The sequence below is a fragment of the Diadema setosum genome, chromosome 22 (assembly GCF_964275005.1).
Source record: "Diadema setosum chromosome 22, eeDiaSeto1, whole genome shotgun sequence".
In the NCBI taxonomy this organism is placed as follows: domain Eukaryota; kingdom Metazoa; phylum Echinodermata; class Echinoidea; order Diadematoida; family Diadematidae; genus Diadema; species Diadema setosum.
This window is the reverse complement of record NC_092706.1, coordinates 10,643,637-10,666,120: the sequence shown is the minus strand read 5'-3', so window position 1 is coordinate 10,666,120 and position 22,484 is coordinate 10,643,637. Positions and strand designations below refer to the sequence as shown.

At 38.6% G+C, this 22,484-nt stretch overlaps 1 protein-coding gene across 1 annotated transcript; it reads left to right on the top strand.

The window, feature by feature from the left end:
- The first annotated feature begins 853 nt into the window (after window positions 1-853).
- LOC140245125 (MPN domain-containing protein-like) lies at window positions 854-16,379 on the top strand. The gene is made up of 13 exons (XM_072324725.1): window positions 854-863; window positions 1,072-1,250; window positions 2,189-2,335; window positions 3,005-3,076; window positions 3,953-4,153; window positions 5,048-5,124; window positions 6,842-6,938; window positions 7,378-7,450; window positions 8,205-8,450; window positions 9,358-9,428; window positions 14,312-14,401; window positions 15,241-15,333; window positions 15,935-16,379. The coding sequence occupies exons 1-13, from the start codon at window positions 854-856 to the stop codon at window positions 16,010-16,012; spliced, it is 1,434 nt and encodes a 477-aa protein (XP_072180826.1). The 3' UTR covers window positions 16,013-16,379.
- Window positions 16,380-22,484: the final 6,105 nt, after the last annotated feature.

The following is a 22,484-nucleotide window of genomic DNA, read 5'->3' as shown; positions in this document are numbered from 1 at the left end:
TTAACAGTTAAGAATCCCAACACTAACAGCTGGGTACACTAGGGTGGCAGGGTATATTGGGCGTAAACTACTAGTAGTTGATGTAACGGAACGATTTCTAGCTAGGTCTTGAGTTGACCGAAAGATCGGTCTGTATCTGTCCGTCGGGGAATGTTCCGCGGAGACTGCGTCTGGCTTCACGGATCCCCTCCAGGACGGCGTCAATGGCAAAATATAAAAGAGTCCTCCGGACAGACGGATCTTTCTGTCTAGGTCTTGAGTTAAGCCTTTGCAAATAATTTCATATTTTGAGTGTGGAGACGGTTTTCATAATGATGTTCCCTTTTGTCGTGTTTGTAGAATGTACATCAAGTCGCGACAACAAATGAAAGGCTTTGCGTTGTGGCCTGTGCTGTGCACAGGTTCGATTCCGGCCTGGTCGAGCTTACACTAGAATAGAAGTTTCTAACAGTTTTAATGCAATACAATAACCTTTCTGTTGTGATGTGATTTGACCTCGCAGCAACGTCATGCTACTGAGTAAAAGTTGTGGGCATGACTGCATGCAATAAAATTCTTCCAATGTTGTACTGCTAAATAAGGTAGATTTAACCATGCATACACATAGCCTGACCAGACGCCGTGCAGTCGCTATTTATTCTACAGCGACTGGGCTGTGTTATAGTTTACTATACACCATGCACCAAGCCCTGTCACTGTACACAACACTTCGCACGCCGTCTGGTCGGGCTAAAATTAAGGGCCCTCACTCAACATACCCAGCCAGTAGTAGGCAGAAGCGCATTTTGTGGGTAAACTCGATTAGGCCTAATGATGGGTGAACTCGGGGCCCCTTGTAATGGGGTCAACTATCATGACTATAGGTACGGTAACTATATGCAGCCCTGTCGCCGTACACAACACATATATGGTATATAGGGGCCGAGTTTACCCACAAATCCTATACCCTGTTAAAGACATCAAGTGACAGGAAGGTTGCAGGATATTTTTCTAGATATTGTTCCATCAACTTTCCAGTTGAAACCAAGTTTTTAATTGTAGTACTTTACTCTATCTTTCCACTTCATGCAGATCGTAAGTCAATGCTGAAGGACGATGACACGTTGTCCGAGGCGGACAGCACAGATTCCTTCTCCACCAGTCCCCCGAAGAAGGAGAAGGCCGTGACGGGGCGGGGTGTCACTCTCGGCATGCTGATGGCTGACGGAGTCATGGAGGCGGGAGAGGGGTGCTTGACCATTGAGTACTTGGTAAGTATGATCATTCACATCAAGAAAATTATCCCATGAAGCCCGCCTCACACGGTGCAATTTCTTGTAATACAATGTCGCATCACAGAAGATTGTCAGATGGCACTCAGTGATGTGAGCTTGTCTGAGATACAAGAGCTGGCAATTTTTTAGCATCCTGCAACGGAGAGCAACTATGCAACAGTGCACAATATCAAGCTCAGTCAGTGTTGTGTTGCGACGCATCACAAACTGTCGCTAGTCAAAATCGCACAGTGTGAAGCGGGCTTTATTTAGGGAAGTTACTGTGAAGGCAGTCAGCAAAGTAAAAATACAGATTAGAGTGAAATTGACAGGCACAGCTTAAGTTATAGGTAGCCCTGGAAGGACATGTATTTCATTTGTTTGTTTAGCGTTGGGTTTTATTTGTAGTTGTTCACAGTTACCCTTAATGTGTTTGCTTGATTTCATGTGAGCTAACGAGAATACAATTGATGTTTATTACAAACATTAGGATAAACAGAAGCAGCATGGTTGATCCATTTAGCAGTTTAAGCAGGGTTGCTTATCTTTTGTGGAGTCTTAGCAGCATATCAAAGGAGATGACAGTTATATAATGCTCTTTCAACTTTGCTGAAAATTTCATTGAGCTGTTGCTCTTGATTATATTACTACAATTTTTCATCAGAAAATACTTTATGTATTCTGGAAACAATTGTGATTGTGCTGTATTGAAAAGTGTTACAGAATGAAGAAATATCATGCAGTATTTACTTGTTTTACAGCAGTTTTGGACCGTTTTGATTAGGGACCTGCACTGTGATAGCAAGATGCTACAAAGAAACTTAAAGCAATGAAATTCCAGCACAATGAAGAGGAGATTTGTGCAACTTATGTCAAGACTAAGCTTGTCTTGTGTAACATTTTGTTTGGATTATCTTGCCGCTGTCTCTATCTAGGGACGGAAATTCACTGCAGACCTGATGGAGAATGGCAAAATATTCTGGCCCCAGGAGAGTCAGGTCTTTAACTCGCCCAGCGCGTGGGCCATCCACATCAAGTCAATTCTGAACCCAGGAAAGCGGTCTGGGTGCGGCTGGTCTTCGGTAAGATCGATGGAATATCCCACTGCATTATTTATTTGTCATGCTTACTTTGTGACATTAGCGAGGAGGATGTGTTTACACTTGGATTTGTGATCGTGCAATTCTATCACCGACTTCATATAACTCCATGCAAGTGGAGTGAGTTTATTGCTTCAGCTGATAGTAGGGTCAAGTAGGGCCAATTGATTTATGTGTGGGCTAGGCCGACCTCACCATTTCGAGTCTGAGCACATGAAAGCAGTCTTGATGTGATGTGTCGTCTTCAGTGAAAACTTTTGATTGATGTAACTGTGATAAAGACATATGCTGGCACTGGTACAACAATTTTATGAGAGTTAAATTTGGGAATGAGAACTGCAGTGACAGAATGAGAATGAAGTGGTATCCCTTATCATGAAGCAAAGGCATCAGTTACCCCGACGAGGAGACAGTGCACATGGCATATAAGTGTAACACAAGGTAGAAGTTTGGCCTATCGTCCATTTTATGAACTTCAGTTGATGTGCAAAATCTTACAACTCTAACAGTATATCGTCTTGCCTGATTAATTTTGCCATGTGTCCCCTTGGATGTAAAATTGTACAAGAGCTTGACAGGAATGTGATGGAAATGAAATTTGAATGCTCACTGAAATTCTTTTTTCTTTTTCTTTTTTTTTTTCTTTTTCAGGTGAAGTACAAAGGGATGAAACTGGACATGGTCAAATCTCAGTGGTTCAGGAATATGAAGATTCCCTACCTGGTGAGTTGAATAGAAAATACTAGACAAAACAAGATGCAAAAGTAAAACAATAAAATGAAAGTGCAAATTCTTTTATGTGTAAAAACCCTGCAGAAATTGATATGACCATAAATTGTGGGTACCAAATATCGTCTGTTGAGAATGAGAAGGGCATTAAGTTGTCTCGAACACTATGGGTTTTGTGACAACTTAACGCCCTTATCATTCTCAACCGACGATATATACATGACTTGTGTAGTGGGATTAGGTTGACAGTGAACTGTTCATTTTGTAGTAAAAAGAATGTCTGCTGAGATGGGGAATTTGTGGTGAAGTGACAGTGACCTATAAGTGGATGGTCAGAGAGAACAGACAAACACATAAACACAAATTTGGAATGCTTATAAAAGATATTTCAAAAAAATTATTGTGAAAGACCAGTACAAGGTTTTGATTGTGAAGAGTTCAAGCAAATATTGAGTTGTTGACAGTAACTTATATAAGTCACAGTGTATTTTGTTATTCAAACTTTGGTATTTGAACTATGTATAGTTTGTTCTTCAAACTATTCAACTTCTGTTAAAAAAGAATACTGAGACCCTTTTTAGCTCACCTCGGCCAGGCTCAAGTGAGCTATTGCAAGCGCTTATCGTCTAGCATCCGTCATGTGTCATCTGTTGTCAGTTGTGTATAGTGCGTAAACTCTTTTCATAAATGTTTTCATTATTTTCTTAAAAACTACATGATGGACCTGAGGGGGCCCAAAACCTCCAAATTCGGGAATCTTTACAAATCTTCTCTAGTGCAGGACTGTAATGGGATACTGAAAGTTTTTACAATATACCCTATCACCTTGCAAGAATTAATTGGTAAATGACAGAGATCTTCTTTTTCCAGGATGATGAGAATTCCCATGACAACTCAAGCCTGCTGGAAAATGGCAGCGACTCCCCAAGCAGATTAGCAGGCAGCGAAGCTGACGAGGAGGAGGCGTTAAAGGGCGACGAAAAGAGACCACACCCACCCGTGTCAGAGGTCACTCGCCATCTCAAGCGAAAGATTCCAGATGAAAATGACAATGATACAGGTGAACATTATGTAATCTCCATTTTTGTGTGTGTGTGTGTGATAGTGTAAAAGTGGATATTTTTGCGCGACTAATTTTTTGCGCTCGACCGGGCAAGATGAGTTTTGCATGCTTTTAATTCCATGGAATCAAGACGGCAAATACTGGAACGTATGGCAAGCAAAAATATTCATGTGCTTTTATATTCACGCTATTTTCTGGATGCGCAAAATGTGCAAAATTTTAAGCACTACAAAACTTTCCACTTGTACAGTAGGAGGTAGTGATGTGTGCTTAAGCTGTACCACTGCATCAAAACTGAATCAGACAAGACTTGTGTTTGTGAATGTGTGATATGAGTGATGTTAGTGTGTTTGAGGTTTCTGCAAACACACTTGAACCATGTTCGTCTGTGTTGTACAATTATCATCACCCCCGTCACTAGCTACAGTCTCACGGTCTCAGTGTCAGCTCCTGGAAGTGAATGCATCATTCTCCATTCTCAAATGATAGGCACAGGATGGGGGATGAGACTAAAACTGTGCTTGCATTCAAATGCATGGGTACATTTTTCCCCCTGATGAGCCTTATAACTTGCAGCATAATTTCCCTATATCTTGTGAATACGTTTGGATACTTGGATTCCAAGCGACTCAATTAGTTGGTGCCTCTGTTGGGCAGCTCTTGGGCAAACTTTGTGGATTTCAGGAATAAACTTGTGTGAGAGAGGTACCATGTAGAGATGCAAAAATGTGAATATATTTGGTGAATCTTTCTATTTGCCACATTTGGTAAGGTGCATGTCCAGAGACCGAGGTACAACGAAGTGAGAATTGTGAACGATGGTCTTCTTGAAAGGTATCTCCCCTGCCTTCCACTCGTGATTCTTTTTATGTTTATGTCGTATACCACATACAGGCCACCAGAGGAAGAGGAGTGGGGGCTATCCAATGCATACCAAAGTCGTTCAGTATTCTTCCTTGGGGAAGAAAAGCGAAAACAGGTCAGTGTTTGTGATAAATTTGCCTTCTCTCTTCCTCCTACATTATATGCAGTACCTGCACTGGTGGTCAGAATAAAGAATATTCTGAATACACTGTAAATGTGGAGATATTAATGGCGCATATTTGGCACTATTTTTGGCTAGTGCTAATTCTATGACCCGCGGAGATATATTCACAATTTTCTGTGTACATTTTTAATGGGTGGAATTGTGCACTTTGTCAGTAATAACTCCCTGGTATGCATGTGTGCATTTGCCCTACAAGGTAGTACTATCAATAGGCTTCATTTGAGGGGATATGCATATGCTAGTAGTTTCTGTGCAGGCTGTAGATTCAAATAGATTGTGCAGCAAGTCGGATTTCATACAGGGAAATGGCAAATCAAATTCTGTCTTTTTTGTGTGTGTGAATTTGATGAAAATATACAAGTAAGCAATTGTGTAACACGAGTTCAAAAACCCACAAACATCTTTTGGAGTCACTCAGTGCGAAAAATTAATCGCGCTAAAATATTGACATTTTACAGTATAAGTCTGACTTTGTTATGTAAAAGCTTTTTCCATAGTAGAGCTCCTGCCATTGTGGTAGGAAAAAGAGTGAATATATTTCTGTTTCTGGGATGAATTAGCCTTCTTGAAGATGGTTAGGTAAGGAATGGGAATGATGTAAGTTTGTTGCCATGATAAATTAGCCCTTTTCAAATGTAGCTAGTTGTTGCAGTTGGGGAACGGGAACAAATACAGGCCAGTGTTTGTGATGAAATCACAGGTAATTACTCTAACCTTTGACAGGAAGAGAGAGAGAGAGAGAGAGAGAGAGTAAACAATGGGATGCATTTTGTAATAAATCTTCAAGGAGATAATGGCCCTTCAGCCCTTGCTGTGCCAATTAGTCAAATGTGCACAAATCTTACACACATAAAGGTGGTCAGGGAATTAATATGGTGCACAGAGGGTTAAACAAGCTGTCCATTTTTTTTAATGTTTCGTTTGAAGTCATCAGAGAATGATAGTCCCAGTCTGTCCCCTGAGAAAACAAATTTGAGAGAATACAGTGGGAGCAGCCATTTGCTAATTGCCTGACTATTTTTTGGCCAATTTACCAAATCTTCACAAGTTATTGTCATGATTTTTAATGGTCCTTTTTGTCTTCCAGAAAGTGTCTTTTGTCTATTTCTTTTCTTTGTGCTTTTAATTCCAATGTTTTCCATTATTGTTGACCTTTTGATTTTCCCCCTTATGTTTTGATTTTGAAGATTCACGCTTTCTTTTCCAACAATGACATTGTAATTTGTCTGTTGTGTGTGTCCTTCCCATAGCTTACTGCAGATCTGCCAACTTGTCTGTTTTTGCCATGTCTTGTGCTTATTGCTAAGCCGTAATATTTTTTTTTTTCTTCCTCCAAAATGAGAAAATATAGCTTCATAACAACAGTGTTTGTTGTTGTTTTTTTAGTCTGGATTTTTACATGCTTCATGTACAGTATATGTGCAATTTCTTAATTTCCTTACTTGAATATGGTTTGTCTCAAAATAGTTTTTTTTTTCTTCTTTTATTTTAATTTTCATCTGTACACAAATTTGGTTCATGGTCTGCATTATCAAGGTGGCCCCATTTCCATCACATTATTTTCTTTTCGTGCTGATGTGTTTTTCCCTGACGACGTGTCTTTCCCTTCTCTCTCTCTCTCTCTGTGATTGCCAAACTGTGTGTGCAGGGATCCCAGTATTCTCGTCAAATGTCTGTCTTTCAAGGAGCAGGGAAAGCTGCAGCCTTTCACCTTCTCCATCACTACCAATTGTCTTCTGATTGTGGTAAGAGATGCAAGATTTCAGTGCAGTACTTTTTTTATGCCTCGGCCTCATGTCAGAGGTATCATGTTTTCGGATTGTCCATCAGTCTTAGCCAACTCCCATATCTTGTTAGCTTGTGATTTATGAAAAACACTTGTCAAATTTGTTCGTACCTGTGTACTGTATGACAGAAGTGTTCTCCACATTTGCTTAGTTTTTACTTTAGTCAGATGGACTTCATATGTATCTGAAACTAGAATTTGCACAACTTGTGTGCATGAATCATTGCAGTGCTAGATAGATAATAATGTGTTGAAACTATGACCAGATTGGAGCGTGCCGTAAAATATCTGATGACATAATTCACTTCTATTTTTGTTGTTGTTGTTGTTAGCTTAGAATTTTGATATTTGCTGATTTCTGATTGACTATGCTGTTTGTTTGTTTGTTTTTACTGTAGGACTTCCACTGCCATCTCACAACGAGTGAAGTTTTGGGCTACCTGGCCGGGAAATGGGATCCGGAGTCACAGCGTGAGTACAACCTCAGAAACAGGGCTTATTACTCTGCCACAGGGATTAAAGTTTCAGCAGGGCAAGCAAAGTATCAGATTTTATTCAGATATGTTCACAGCGTAGTGTTTTGTGATTGTCGCTGAATGCGCAATTGTAATTTTTCAAGGCTGACAAATATACTGATAGAACATTTTTCTTCAAAGGTATTCACCCTCGATTGCAAGCCTTTCTCTGTTAGTGTGTAATTTTTTCTGTGTATGCCAAGTGTAACCAGGAGAGTGTGTTTCAAGGGGTGGCTTAATGCTGCTGTGCTGTGCTACAATCAGTGCAATGAGAATGGACATGCAACATCATGTAAATAGCGCACAAGATCAAATGCACTATGCTAGATTGTATGCATGGCAAGTGCCTGATAAGCTGAAGTGGAATCTTCCTTAACAGGGGCTGAAGGTCAGAGTGAAGTGGAATTCCATGGGAGCTGATTACATAATAGCATGCATACAGTGTACCATGGTAATGACAAAGTACTGTATGTGCCTTGTATTCCGTGGGGGTTTTATCTTCACGAATTTTGCAAGTCATGCACTATTCGCAAATTTAAACACAATATGATATTTTAGTACTGTTTTAACTCTGATCCCAAAATGAAATTGATGTGCACATGTACATTTGCTGTACACAGTACACTGTCATGTGTTTTCATTCAGCACAAAACTAATATCGTGTCGGGAATATTCTATAAATTATGACCTGAATATGCTTGCATTCCCAGACATGAGCATTCTCCAGGCCTTCCCCTGCCGCTGCCGACTGGGGGACCAGAGCGGCGGGGCGTCGGTGGAAGCGGACATCCAGCGCTCCATGCGATCCCGTGGCCTGCAGCTGGTGGGCTGGTACCACAGCCACCCGTGCAGCCCCGCCCAGCCCTCGCTGCGGGACATCGCCAGCCAGATGGACCACCAGCTGAAGCTCAAGGGGGATGGGATGTCCTACCAGCCCTGCGTGGCCCTGATCTGTGGTGAGAAATCCAGGGTGGATATTTATTTCTTTGTGATTACATACAGTTCAGCCAGCGATCAAGTTCCCCCTAGATCGCGATCATGGGCGATCAGTGATCGCATACGCGATATGTCGCAATCAATGGATTGTATGCCGAATTGCATACAATCAATTGATCGCGTATGCAATCACTGATCGCCCATGATCGCGATCTAGGGGGAACTTGATCGCTGGCTGAACTGTACGTGTATATTTATGAAATGTTTGTGTATGTATTCCTTCCTGCTTTAATTTGTACAGTTGACTCCCACTACAACGAAGTCCTTGGGACCAGTAATTTTCTTTCGTTATATCAAAATTTTGTTATAACTGAACAAATAAACAGTAAAAGAACATATAGCTGATAATTTTGCAACCGGGATTTTTATTTTATTGTAACTTGAATTTCGTTATAACTGTGTTCGTTATAACGGGAATGCACTGTACCAGTATTAAAAGGCGGGTAGATGCCAAACTGTGGTATGTTTGTGTGGAGAAATATTTCAGATTTATGCTTTAGTATGTACATACATGTAAATAGTAAGACATGCATGGACATTTACACGACATATATAATTGTATGTATAGATAAATATATATTTTGATTGATATAGATGGAGAGAGGGAGAGAGAGTGAGAGAGAGTAAAAGAAAAGATATACTAAACACCTAACTGGATTATGAATTCGCTTACCTCAAAACTTGTATGAGACATCATCCTGGTGCGATAATTAACCATCATTCTTGGATTTATTACTAATAACATCTGTGTATATTGGGCAATACCATTATCCATTATGGCAGTCAGTATTGAAGAGAAAATATGGCTAAAAGTATTCATGCCTAAGTGATACCTGTTTTAATATCCTCTTTTCCCCTTCTTCCTAGCGCCGTACAACTTGCACAAAGCTACCAAAGATTCTCAGATGAAGGCTTTCTGGGTCATGCCACCTGCCGAGGTAAGATACAAAGCCTCGTCATTTCTCTCTCCCAAGAACCCTGGGGGTATTCAGCGTGAATTGCTTATCTATCCTGATGCCTAGCAAGTAGTGTGGGATTTGTCGTTACAATTTAGTTTAGATATTGCCCGAGATGGGTATGATCATGGCTGTATCTCTTTCTGCTCTGCCATGGACGTCACTGCCTGTTGGCGATCACTGATGCAGTTAGCTTCCTCCGGCTCCCTCTGTTATTGCCCGAATGCAGTAAAGTGGATGCTGTCTCGCCAGTTATCCCAGCCATTGTGGAAAGGAAAGTGAGCCCTTGTCGTCCATGTGATCTCTTTCCGTTTAGAAATCCAGTCAGGACTAGATGTCCCGTTTGCCTTTTCCACATGACATGACCCCAAAAGCTGCACCTGGCATTTCCTGATGATTGAGAGCAGCTCATGTTCAGCCGATACCATCTCTAGCACTCGTGGCTGAATGCTAAGTCATAAAGAAATCTCAAGTCAACAGCCCATCACAGCCACTGTTTGTATAGCAACAAGTTCATCGTGCAGGCCTTGGTTCATAAAGTGCTCATGCAGTTACCAAAGCTGCTGCAAGGCAGAAACCATATGCAGCTGTAGGCACTCCAAAGTTGTAGGCGCTCCAAAGTTATTGCCATGATAACTTCAATCCTTGGTCCACATAGAAGAGCAAGTGCCTAGCAAAACAATTTGCGCAAATTTAATTGACCTGCTTATCTTTGATAGGGTATCACAGATTAATAGAAGCAGGATGCCTTTTCCAGAGGAAAGTAATTAGATGAAACAAGACAATTGTTAAAGGACAAGTTCACCTTCATAGACATGTGGGTTGAGTGAATGCAGCAATATTAGTAGAACACATCAATGAGAGTTTGAGGAAAATCGGACAATCCGTTCAAAAGTTATGAATTTTTGAAGTTTCTGCTCAGTCACGGCTGGATGAGAAGACTACTATAGCTTGTGATGTCATATGAGTACAACTATATAAAGAAAGTATAAAGAAAATTCAAGATATTCTCACTTTTCTCACATAATAAAAGGACACTCGACTTCTCTCTTTCAGAAGTCAGGGGAAATAATATTACCCCTAACATAAGTCAGTAACATGTCGAAGAAATGTGCACTTTATTAAAAAAGCCAAGTTTTGTGAAATTCTTTTTTTATTTTCCTTATATCGTTGTACGCATGTGACATCATACACTGTAGTAGTCTTCTCCTCCAGCAGTGATTGCACAGATACTTTAAAAATTCACAACTTTTGAACGGATTGTCGGATTTTCTCCAAACTTTCACTGATGTGTTCTACTAATATTGTTACCTTCACTCAAACCACATGTACATTGTACAGTTAAACTCGCATAAGTCGATCTTCTCGGGACTGAGCAAAACACATCGACTTAGGCGATTTTCGACTTGTGCGTAAGTCGAAAAAAAATCAACTTAGAGTTACACCACACATACATATGTATAATGTACTAGTACATGTATGTTGTCTACTCTGGAGCCGAGAGCTGGTGCGATGTGCCCAATATTTTGCCCTTCAGCAAGAAACTTTATCCACATTGATGCAGGCCAGGGCTCCACACTAACTTTTACTTTTATAAAATGATTGATTTTTATTTTTTGGTGGCCCGAAAAAAAAAAACAAGCAAAAGTAAATCGGTCCTACTAAACATAGAAAAATAAATATTAAGTATCATTGAAGTGAAACAGGACGGTACCCACGTCTAAAATAAATAAATAGGAAATTTAATTCTATATTTCTATAAGTTCTATAAGATTTAGCAAATAGGCTTATAGATTATTATAAAAGTTGATGCCTATTTAGGTGGTCAAAATTTACGTTTGAAATGAGAAAGTGGGAGCATTTACAGACATTTATTTTGTAAACATCCGACATTTGTTTTAGCATCGCAAAGAGCCGAAAGTTACCGTTATTTATTTCTGATTGTAAAAGCAATCATCCACAATTTACAAGTATGAACACCTTCCGGAGCCGAATGTTACCGTTAATCATTTTCAAATGTAAAAACAAGCAATCGACATTCATTCTAGGATCTTACGGAGCTGAATATCATCCGTATTCATTTCCGAACATGAAAGCAAACATTCGCTTTTTATTCTATCATCTAACCGAGCCGATTGATACCGTTAATCATTTCCAAATGTAAAAGAAACAATCTGTTACTTATTTTAGCATCGTACGGAGCAGAATATTACCGTTAGTCGATCTCCAAATTCAAAAGCAAACACCCGACATTTATTTTATGATCGTTAAAGGAGCTGAATGTGACTGCTGTCCACTTCCGAAAGTGAAATGAATCATTTGACAATTATTTCAGCATCGTAAAGGAGCCGAATGTTATACTGTTTTTCATATTCGAACGTCAAGGCAGACATCCGACATTTACTTTACCATCAAACGCAGCTGAATTTTATCATTATTTATTTCGAAATGTTAAATAGCAAATGTCTGATATTTATTTCAGCATCTTAATTATGGAGCAGAATGTTACTGCTATTCACTTCCGAACGTAAAAGCAATCATCTGACATTTATTTTGGCATCTTCCGGAGCCTAATGTTACATGCTACTTACTTTCGAACGTAAAAGCGAACATTCGGCATTTATTTCATCATCGTACTGAGTTGAATACTATATAATTGTTATTCATTTCCGAACGTCAAAGGGATCATTCGACATTAATATTCTAGCATCTTCCGGAGCTGAATGTTATTGCTATTTACTTTCGAACGTAAAAGCGAATATCCGGCATTTATTTCATCATCGTACTGAGTTGAATACTATATAATTGTTATTCATTTCCGAACGCCAAAGCAAACATTTAACATTTATTTCAGCATCTTCCGAAGCTGAATGTTATTGCTATTTACTTTCGAACATAAAAGCAAACATCAGACATTTATTTTATCATCGGAAGGAGTTGAATACTATTGTTATTCATTTCCGAACGTCAAAGCAAATATCAAACATCAACTTTACCATCAAACGCAGCTAAATGTTACTGTTATTCATTTCGAAATTTAAAAGCAAACATCCCACAGTTATTTAGCATCGTATGGAGAAGAATATTACTGCTATTCACTTCCGAACGTAAAAACAATCATTTGACATTTATTTTAGCATCTTCTGGAGCCGAATGTTATTGCTATTTACTTTCGAAAGTAAAAGCAAACATCCAACATATATCTCATCGTCGTTCGAAGTTGATCATTATTGTAATTCATTTCTGAACGTCATAGGGATAATTCGACATTTACTTTAGCATCTTCCGGAGCTGAATGTTGTTGTTATTTACTTTCGAACGTAAAAGTAAAAATCCGGCATTTATTTTATCATCGTATGGAGTTGAATATCATTATTAGTCATATCCGAACGTCAAAGCAAACATTCGACATTCATTTCAGCATCTTCCGGAGCCGTTTTTTATCCTTATTCATTTCCGACCACAAAATCAAATATCTGACATTAATTTCAGCACCGTACGGAACTGAATCTTACCATTATTCATTTCCAAAAGTATAAGCAGACATCCGACATTCATTTTAGTATAACACGGAGTCGAATATTACCGTTATTCATTTCCAAAATTAAGAGCAAACATCTGACATTTATTCTAGCATCTTATGGAGCCGATTGTTACCGCTGTACATTTCCAAAACTGAAGGCAAACATCCGGCTTTTTTGGTGGCCCGGCGTGCGTTTTTGGTGACCCCGGTCGCAAATTAACCATTCGCGAAATCGTGATTCGATTCGCGAAAAGACTCCGCTAAATATAAGGCATACATCGCTACACTCGGCAGGGGTATTACGTCGTCCTTTCACCAGGTCTCGTTACAAAACCAAAATCTGGCGTGAGTTCTTGCGTTACCTATCATCGTTAATGTTAACGAAACATCGCTAATTTGCGGTAGGGATCGTTACTACAAACGTTCATTTTCCCGATCGTTAGTTTGCGTTACTAACGATTCAGGTGAAACCACTTGCGTTAATGAAACGTTAATGTTTATCAACGCAAAGTTTCTTTTGGTATATACTGTATGTAAACAAAAACTGGCGTCTCGTGATTTTGACAGTGATTTATTACACAATGAAATCTTATTCGACTTAGGCACAGTGAATTCAATGGTTTTTCTGTGAAAGTGTTCTTGGAATTTCATCGACTTAGGCGAGTATTCGACTTACAAAATTCGACTTGTGAGTGAATTAATACACGTAAGTCAATGGGGAAAAATCGGGACTTTTTAAAATCATCGACTTACGCGATTATTCGACATATGCGATGTCGACTTAGGCGAGTTTAACTGTATATGAAGGTGAACTTGTCCTTTAATGTTTGTTTCATCAAGATATGAGGTATTGTCACCTTAAAAAAAAAAAAAGAGGGAGATTATACTGTGTTTCACCGAAAACTCTGGGAGCAAATGTAGATACTGAAGATTTAGTATTCATCAAAGGCTGACCCAATACAGTGCACTCACATTGTAATGAAAACAGTTATAATGAAATTTTGTAAGTGAAAAATTTAGCAAAGAAAATGGGATTCCATTGATATGATGGATCCCATTTTCTTTGCTCAATTTTTTCACTTTCAAATTCTATATATTTCTGGTCAGGTTTTGTTTGTTTGCAATTATTGTAATGAAATTTTGTTACAGTGAAGTAAAAATTCAGGGTCCAAACTTATTATCTGTGTGTATTTTTATACTTCATTTGTTTGGCTATAACAAAATTTCAATATAATGAAAGAAAACTTGTGGCCCTGAGGGGATCACCCATATGTTCTCTTTTATCACCTTCAAACATTGACTGGTAGCTCTACCCTTTTTCTCCTTGTCCTTCCCACAATAGGATAAAGCCAGTCTGTACGGCATGCCGATGGACATGACATTCTCCTGCCAGCAAGATATCTTCCTCACACAGGAAGTCCTCGCTGAGATGGTGAGTGTCAGTCTGACCCCATTTGTTGTAGGTCCTTATTGTAATAGATGAGCGTATTGCCAAACCCGTTTTTGAGCCATCCTCGGGCACTGGTGTCTGCTTGCGATTCATTTTCCTCCAATTTTGTTGGGTGTCATTGATAATTTCTAAGTCACACGTGTTGCTTTGATCGTATTATGATTTGGTGGGTGGGTAGACTTGAGTGAAGAACCTTGTACAACCAACTATATATGTTTCAGGTCATTGATGGAAGATTTTGGTTTGTCTGCCAAGATAAAATCCAATATTTTGTATTAGTTTGGCTGTGAAAGCTTACAAGTATGCAAGTTTACCGTGCGAGTCAGATCCCATATTGTTATTTATTTATGTTTTATTTCATTTTTTTTTTTTTTTTTTTTGATTAGCATAAATGTTTGAGATAGGTGACTTGAGATAGGTGACTCGAGCAAAAAAGATATTTTTGTTTTTATCCCACAATGCAAAGTGCAGATCAGCTGCAAAGTTTGTTTTACTCTTTTGGGCATAAACTTCTAGAGCTAGATCGGGTCAGACTGCACTTACATTTTAAGCTGTTGCAGTTTGGTTTTCACTAGAGCCTTTTCAGCCAGAAAATCAGATTTTTATTTCTCTGTAAAAAAAAAGAATAAAAAAAAAAATGAAAAAGTGTATATACTTGAATGTATCATTGTTCATGTGCAGAGGACTCTAAAAAGTGGTTTCCCTCTCCCCCCGCCCGTATTCTCTCTCTGTCTTGTTTGCTCGTGATAATTTGCTTAACATGCCCTTCCTACATATTCTAGATCCGCTAATCAGTATGTTTGTGTCTGTTGGTGTGATAGAAACATCTCGTAGAGTACTACAAGGATTGCTCCGACATGGTGCAGCTCAAGGAAAAGTGGTTTGAAGGAGACACATTCCTGGACAAACTGAAGGTGAGTCATTTTGTTCACTCACACAGCCAACTTACGACTTAACATAAGTAATTTGCCAACAGGTTGTGGAGGTGTCATCTTTTTCTCGTTGTGAAGTTATTCCGAGAAACCCTGTTATAACAAGATTTGTCAGGACTGTCGATTCTACCTCGTTACACCGGTATCACGTACAAGTTGTAGAAAAGGCATCATCTTCATACAGTAGTAGAAAATTAGGAGCTGCCAAGTTCTCCTTGTGAAAATGGATATGTCATGGAAAGTGGCACCTCATAGTAAGTGAGCTTGTTATGACAGGGTTTTCCTGTACAGGCCCCATTTTTCAGGGCACAGTTTGCTGTCAGAAAAGAAATACTACAGGGTTGTTTAGTAGAAGGTAATATCCAAACAGCATAGTTGTCCTTATCTTGCCTAATAATGACTTAAGTGCAGTTCCTTGTTAACCCGTTGAGGACGGTTTGATTTTCCTACAACACGCATTTCCCATAGACGCTTGCCCGGGTGTACTCCGGACTCGTCATCAACGGATTAACACCCCTTCTGCCATCCACATGACCAGATATCAAGTCACACTCTTTTCCCACATCCTCATTTCTGTCCCCAGGGCTCCCTCTCCAAGAAGTTTCCCAAAGATCGGTCGGATAAGAGATTGCTGGATTTCATTGACAGCATTCTTTCATAGCAGGGTGTTCAGGGTATGCTGTGTGAGCGCGATGTGATGTACCCCTTTAAGAATTTGATGAAGAAGTCGTTGAGGATGACGATGACCTGGAAAGACACCTGCTTGCCAGTGTAGGAATTCACCCGAGGCCAGAACTGATAGTCTCCAGTCAAGCCCCGTTGGAGTTTTCCTCAATTTGAGAGCCAGACTGTTTTGCTTATGCCATGCTCCTTTTCCAGGCAAGTTTTTTTTACACGTGATGTGGGCAATTTTGGAAGACCCGAGAATAGTGTCAGTCTGCTTATGCCTCTTGTTCATGAGATTGAGCTCCAAAATGATTTTTGCTACACTGCTGCCTTTATCATTTATGCCTTTTGGTAGTGGTTGAAAAGAGAGGATGTCTTATGTAAATTATGCAGGTAGCAATTTTCTTTACTGTGGGGCTAATTGTTATGAGTTTTCCCATGCCAGATTTGTGATTGCATCTGGAGACATATTGTAGGGGAATGGCGATACGAGATATAAACCAAATAAGCTTTAGACTTTTTGCATTTGTCTTTTGTTACCCTTTTTGTTTTGTGTCTAGAAATTCTCTTTTTTTATTTCTTTCACTCCCTCAGTTCAATTGTGTGAAACCATGACCTGGTATGCATTTGATTAGCTCTCATGCCCAACATTCTACCTTTGTTGAAAGATGAACTGTTGTTGTGTTCAGACTGCTGCAAAGGCAAAAGGGAGTTACTGTCATCGTTTTATGATGCCAACATGCTACCTTAGCTGAGAAGATGATCAGGGCCAAGAGCTTGACAGAAAAAGAAATTGTAAAAATTTAAAGAGAAAATCAAACACTGCTAAATGTAATCTCGACATGGAGCTGTGGAGCTCCGAGATCACGACAAGAGTATTCATAAATGCCAGAAGTACTAAATTCAAGTAATGCGTGTGTATTTTGAATGTCCATCAGATGTACAGGTCTGTAGGTCAGATGTAACTACTGCCTTATTTCAATGCCTGAAGGAAGTGATAGTGCCATTATATGCATCTGTATGTCTCTAATGTTGTTGTGGGTTGCTGTTTATTGTTTTAACTCCTGTGGGGTTGAGAGAGATGTTTGAACTTGTATTTTTGTTTTTATATGAAGCATTGTCTTTCCTGATTCACCAGTGAATGTAAAAGAGCAATCTGCACTTTTGTGTGGAAAAAAAAAATGTGGAGGGGGGGGGGAATTTAAAGTCATTGAAAATGGAAATAGTTATGTTGTAGGTCTCTTGAGTTTGGCATGTATTCCATTCATTCCTATTGAGAGTCCACTCAAGGGGTTTATTCTGTATTCTGTTGTAAAGTAAGGTTGATAAACATTGTTTATATTTCGCTGTGTTTCTATACGTTTGTAAAATCTGCCTTTGTTTGTGTGTGAAATGTTTGAATCAAGTACTCTATGATACTCTTTCCAAGCCTTGAAAAGTTTAAAGAGGATGCATGTCTGAAATAATGGCAAAGAGAGAAATGTTTGTATGAAATACAGAATTTGCAACTTCTTCTGTATATATCTTGTAAAACTGTGTAAATAATTGAGTTTATGATTTCCAAATCCATGTATTATAACAAAGAGTGTGTGTTGGTTGCTTTGCTTTTTTCCATACTGCTGGAGCTAATACATCTAATTCTAAAGTTTCAAAAAAGTCATTCCATTTAAAGTCCAGGTGATGTGCAGTGGAATGTATTATAAATGTCGTAACATTGTCTTTGATATTGTATTTCATTCCATAAGCCTAAAGTGCATTCAAAGAATCAGAAGTACTGTACACTTCATGTATGTTTATGTTTAAATTAAAGATTATTCAGTCATATAGTGTTTGGCACACCTTTTGTGTGTGTGTGTGTGATTGAATATCTTAATGTTGAATTTCACACACAAGTTTGATACTGTGCCACAGTTTCTTACATCTTTTTTTTTTTTTTTTTTTAAAGGAAACCAAAGGAAAGTATTGAATTACATTTATCAAGTAGATCCATCCCCTGAATAGTTGAAGGACCAAAGTTGCAGAAATAGTTGACACCCTGTAGTCCCTCATATTGACAGTGCCATCGCAAAGTATTCTGTATCATAACTAGCACTCTCAGAAATGACCTTGGAAGTACAATGTAACGACAATCTTTATGAAGGCCATTTCTAACTTTCTATATTAAAAGAAAAAATTAGAAAAGAAGGAAGACCTGCTTGACAGGTTGATTTGAAATGTTGAAATTATCTAGATCATAACTATAGAGTCCCACTGTGCCAATTATGTGTCAAAATCTGTGATCTGTCTTTCAGTAAAGCCCGTGTGATACTTTTGATAGCGTAACGAGGGAAGAAAATTATTGACATTTAGCGTAAGCACCAAACATAACACCTGTACATTATGTGTACAGCATTGTGGGTACATAAGCAAGATATTGAACAATCTTGCACTGCATGTATCTGGGTGTAAAAAAAAAAAAAAATCATGGTTCCATGACAATTTTCTTCTTTTTTTTTTTTTAAGTTCATGGCCATACACAGTGTTGACGATCTGCAAGTAATGTGATGCTAGGAATTGTTATGTAAATGAGAGGCAGCACACATACAGATCACAGTGGTGCAGTGTTACTTTTTGCATCATGAATATTGTAGGTAATGGACTAGACTAATTCATGCATTGATACTTTATGCAAATCTTATACTTTCTGGAGAAGGCAAAATAATAGGCTTTTTGTGAGATTGGTATCATGTTAGTTTCAGTACACATCATTTTTATTTATTTATTTATTTTTTTAATGCTTTGTTCTCAGGTTAATGGATAATCATGATACAAAGTGGATTCGCTCTGCAGTTTTTTCCTTCTTCCTGAACATGCACACTTTATTTGTATCACATTACCGGGTATTATCTGTCAGTAACTTTACAGTGAAAAATTGAGATGAAAAGAAACCAACTAACTTTGAAATCAGGAACACAATACATGTACATTATTTCAATTAGAGATTTAAATTTTTTTTTTTTTTTATAATATATCAGTCATTTCTTATTTTCAGAAAGTCCAAAATACTGGTAATTTTCTAACCTGCCTTTTTAATCGTGATTACTGTGACTTCCACACTTACTCAATAGCTCTGCCTCAAAAGAAGATGTGACTATATTATAAGTCTATATTATAGTTATGTGCCTTCCTCTGTGTTCAACAAATGAATAGATTCTAATTGTTCTTCAAAAAAGTCTTCTGACCATACAGCACAACCAAAGCATAACTGATTAGTGTTGTTCTGGCTTTAATTGCAGTGTTTCTAGTGTATGGGTGCCGAGTCTGGAAATTTCTCATTTGTTTCGTCGTTATTTCTGTGTCTTGTGCATAATGATGCACTACAGATTTTTAAGTCAAGCAGTAAATGATTTCAGTTTAAAATGGTGAGGTTAATTTGTCTCTCTGCTGTGTCCAAGCCGTTACACTGCCATGTCACTTTGACAGGTTTCATTCCAAAGATTCTATTCAATCTGTTATGAGTAGACAAATCTTCCTCTGTACACAGACCAAAGAGTATCGGAAACTAAGAAAATGAACTTGGAAGATTACAGCTGTTTTTCAAAATAAGTAGAGTGTTATTCATTCCACTTCCAATGCTTATAATACCATGCTTCCCGTTGGACGGCATACCTCAGAACATGTTGGTTTCTCTGTCATTTGGAGTGCCTAGTTGCGTTTGTGAGATAAAGCTGTTCATAGTACCAAATGATTGCTCTCATAACATAGTAGGGATACTCTCTTACATTGATAAAATTCTTAAGGAGAGAAAACTTGATACAATGTACAATGTTAGGGGATGAAAATGTGCTGTTTAAAATGAACTTGTTGTATTCGTGTATTTTTTAATGTCCTTTACAACTGATGCATTGTGGTACCCTTAACGTAATGTAACATGGTGCGATGGATAGGTAAATCAAAAAAACATACCCGGTAATGAGGGTACTCGAGTATCATGGCCAGATGTGCACTTTCTCATTTTACTTTTATTTCTCCCAACAAACTTTTGGTATGTTGGGTTTTTTTTAATAACTTTGTAATAACAGTTTGTGCCTTTCAACTGAAAGAGATTTGAAGGATAGTGTATCCCAATAATCATTTGCAAATTTCAAGCTTTGTTTTTAAATTCTTAATCACTGCATTTTCTATTAGTTTCTTGACATCTAAACTTTTTTTCCATTTCATATAATTTGCAAAGTTTCAAGCTTCTGTATGGCATTGCTACAATACCAGTGTATTCTTTCTATTGTAGACTTGCAATTCTGATTAGAGTATTTATTGAATGAGAAAGTCCAGTGATCATTCGATGAGAGAGGATAAACCTACTCATAAGAATTTATGCGGAGATTGAACTCTTAATTCACTGTGGTACATTCTGGTTTTGTTGTACAACTGTATTTTTTTTTTTTTTTTTTTTTTTTGGTATAGATATGCATTCCTGGAAACTACTGTCAAACAGTACTACTTTCTGGATGTCGTGTGTTCCTATGCAAGGCAAGAATAAACGTAAATAAATTATACAAAAATAGATTTGCGTTTACCGTGTCGCTTAATAATCTGCTGTCTTGTGAATGTGACAGTGATGAAACACGACTTGTAAATACCAATACATGCATGCAGCTACAGACGTGTTTCATGTGTTTGTACAATTTTCTTTTTTCCATTAGCCCACAGACTACTGATCAGGAGGTCCAAGGTTCAAATCCCATATCTGCAGCAGTTGTGTCCCTATTCTGGGCACTCAATTGTAATGGCCAGTTTCATCCTGTTAGGAATTTGGACATATTATTATGTAAAATTTTTAGGAGTTAAACTTAGGGTCATCCAACACTGGTTTCAACACAATTTCTTGACACCTTGAATACCATCTCCACATGGTCAAGGGCCAATTACCTTGACTCTGTCCCTGAAAAGGCTAGTCAGCCATAAAATATAAAAGAAGATTGAATGAAACAATGTACATATTGAAACAAATACAAGAAAATGAAATGAAACATACATCTATATACATAATATTCAATTAGCAAATCCATAACCCATAAAAGAACACCAATTGCCACAGATTCAACCTTAACAGAAACAGCTTGCTGGATCGTCAGCTTCTACTCACTTTTTGGTCTTTCCCAACTTCGTAGCTACCCTCTATCAACCATGGTGATAAAGTTGGTCAAGACTTTCGTCAGTATTTTCAGAATGGGTTTGTTTATTAGCGGTTAGAAGTGCCACTCTTTTCATACTTTTACCGGTACCGCATACAGTGGAAACTCGATAAAAAAAGATCTGATTTAACAAAATACAGTTCATTGTATCTCATATTATAATGAACTAATTTCTCCGATCCGAATGAATTCATTTCCTTTGTTTTGTATAGTTTATCGGCTCCTGATATAACAAAATGTCTGATATAAAGAACAAATTGTCTTGGTTCCAAGGATCTCGTTATGATGAGTTTCCAAGGTAATAGACACTGGCTTAGTGACCTCTATATCTGAGTATAGATGTCGCCGGCTTTTACCAGTGACTGTTGCGCACGAAGAATAAGAGCTACCACAACGAAGCAGCACTAAAAAGACTGAATACGGGGGGAAAATATCATAGAACTTCCTCTCTTCTTGCACGCATAATTTCTCATGTTCCTGAGTGCACTCAATCTGCCACCGCCGAAACCTAAAGTTCCATCGAGGGACGCTTGTCCCCACCTCCGTGATATTATGTATGGAATAGAAAGGGAATGAGGATAGGGGACCAATCACAACAATCTGTCGTAATTCAGCTCTCTGATTGGCCGATGCGTCTACCAATCACAGCGGCAGCGAGCTACCAGCGAGAAGGTGGTCAGTTGATCATGTCGATGACAGAATTCTGACGTGAAAAAAAAAAAAAGCTGAGGAAAAAAGAAGAGATAGAGAGAAGGGGGGGGGGGGGTAGGAGAACATTGTACTGCTTGTCAATATTTTTTGTTTTGTTTTTGCTTTCAACTGTCATCAGTCTGGTCTATTGTGAGTTATTTTCTGCGTGAATACCACGCAGTGGTCGGCTTAATTTGGTTTTGCGAAACCGCAAATTCAAAAGGAAAACCCGAACAAACACAGAATTACCTACTTATGAGTTTCTTGAGTTTCCAGAAACGTACTGTGTGTATGGAGATTTTGTTCTTATCAGTTGCTCGTCCTCCGGAAGCCATGTCTGTGCTTCCGACCACCAACTGAAACGTATTGGATCGCAGTCTGATGAAACGACTTGATGTGTTGGTCAACCGTCAGGTTAGTGCCAGACATGTGGCGGTGATCCTCATCGGACGAACTTGGCTCATCGGATCACCGCCCGACATGTCTGACATTGACCTGATAGTCGACCAACACAAGTCGAATTCATCAGGCTGCGATCCGATACTCTTCGGTTGGTGGCCAAATGAAATACCTTTACTTCCGACGAGACTCAGTGACCGATTG

Excerpts from the sequence above, each read along its gene's own strand:
- LOC140245125 (XM_072324725.1), top strand. Across the intron at positions 6,939-7,377 it reads CCAATTGTCTTCTGATTGTG|GACTTCCACTGCCATCTCAC; the intron begins GTAAGAGATGCA and ends TTTTTACTGTAG. Across the intron at positions 15,334-15,934 it reads CATTCCTGGACAAACTGAAG|GGCTCCCTCTCCAAGAAGTT; the intron begins GTGAGTCATTTT and ends TTCTGTCCCCAG.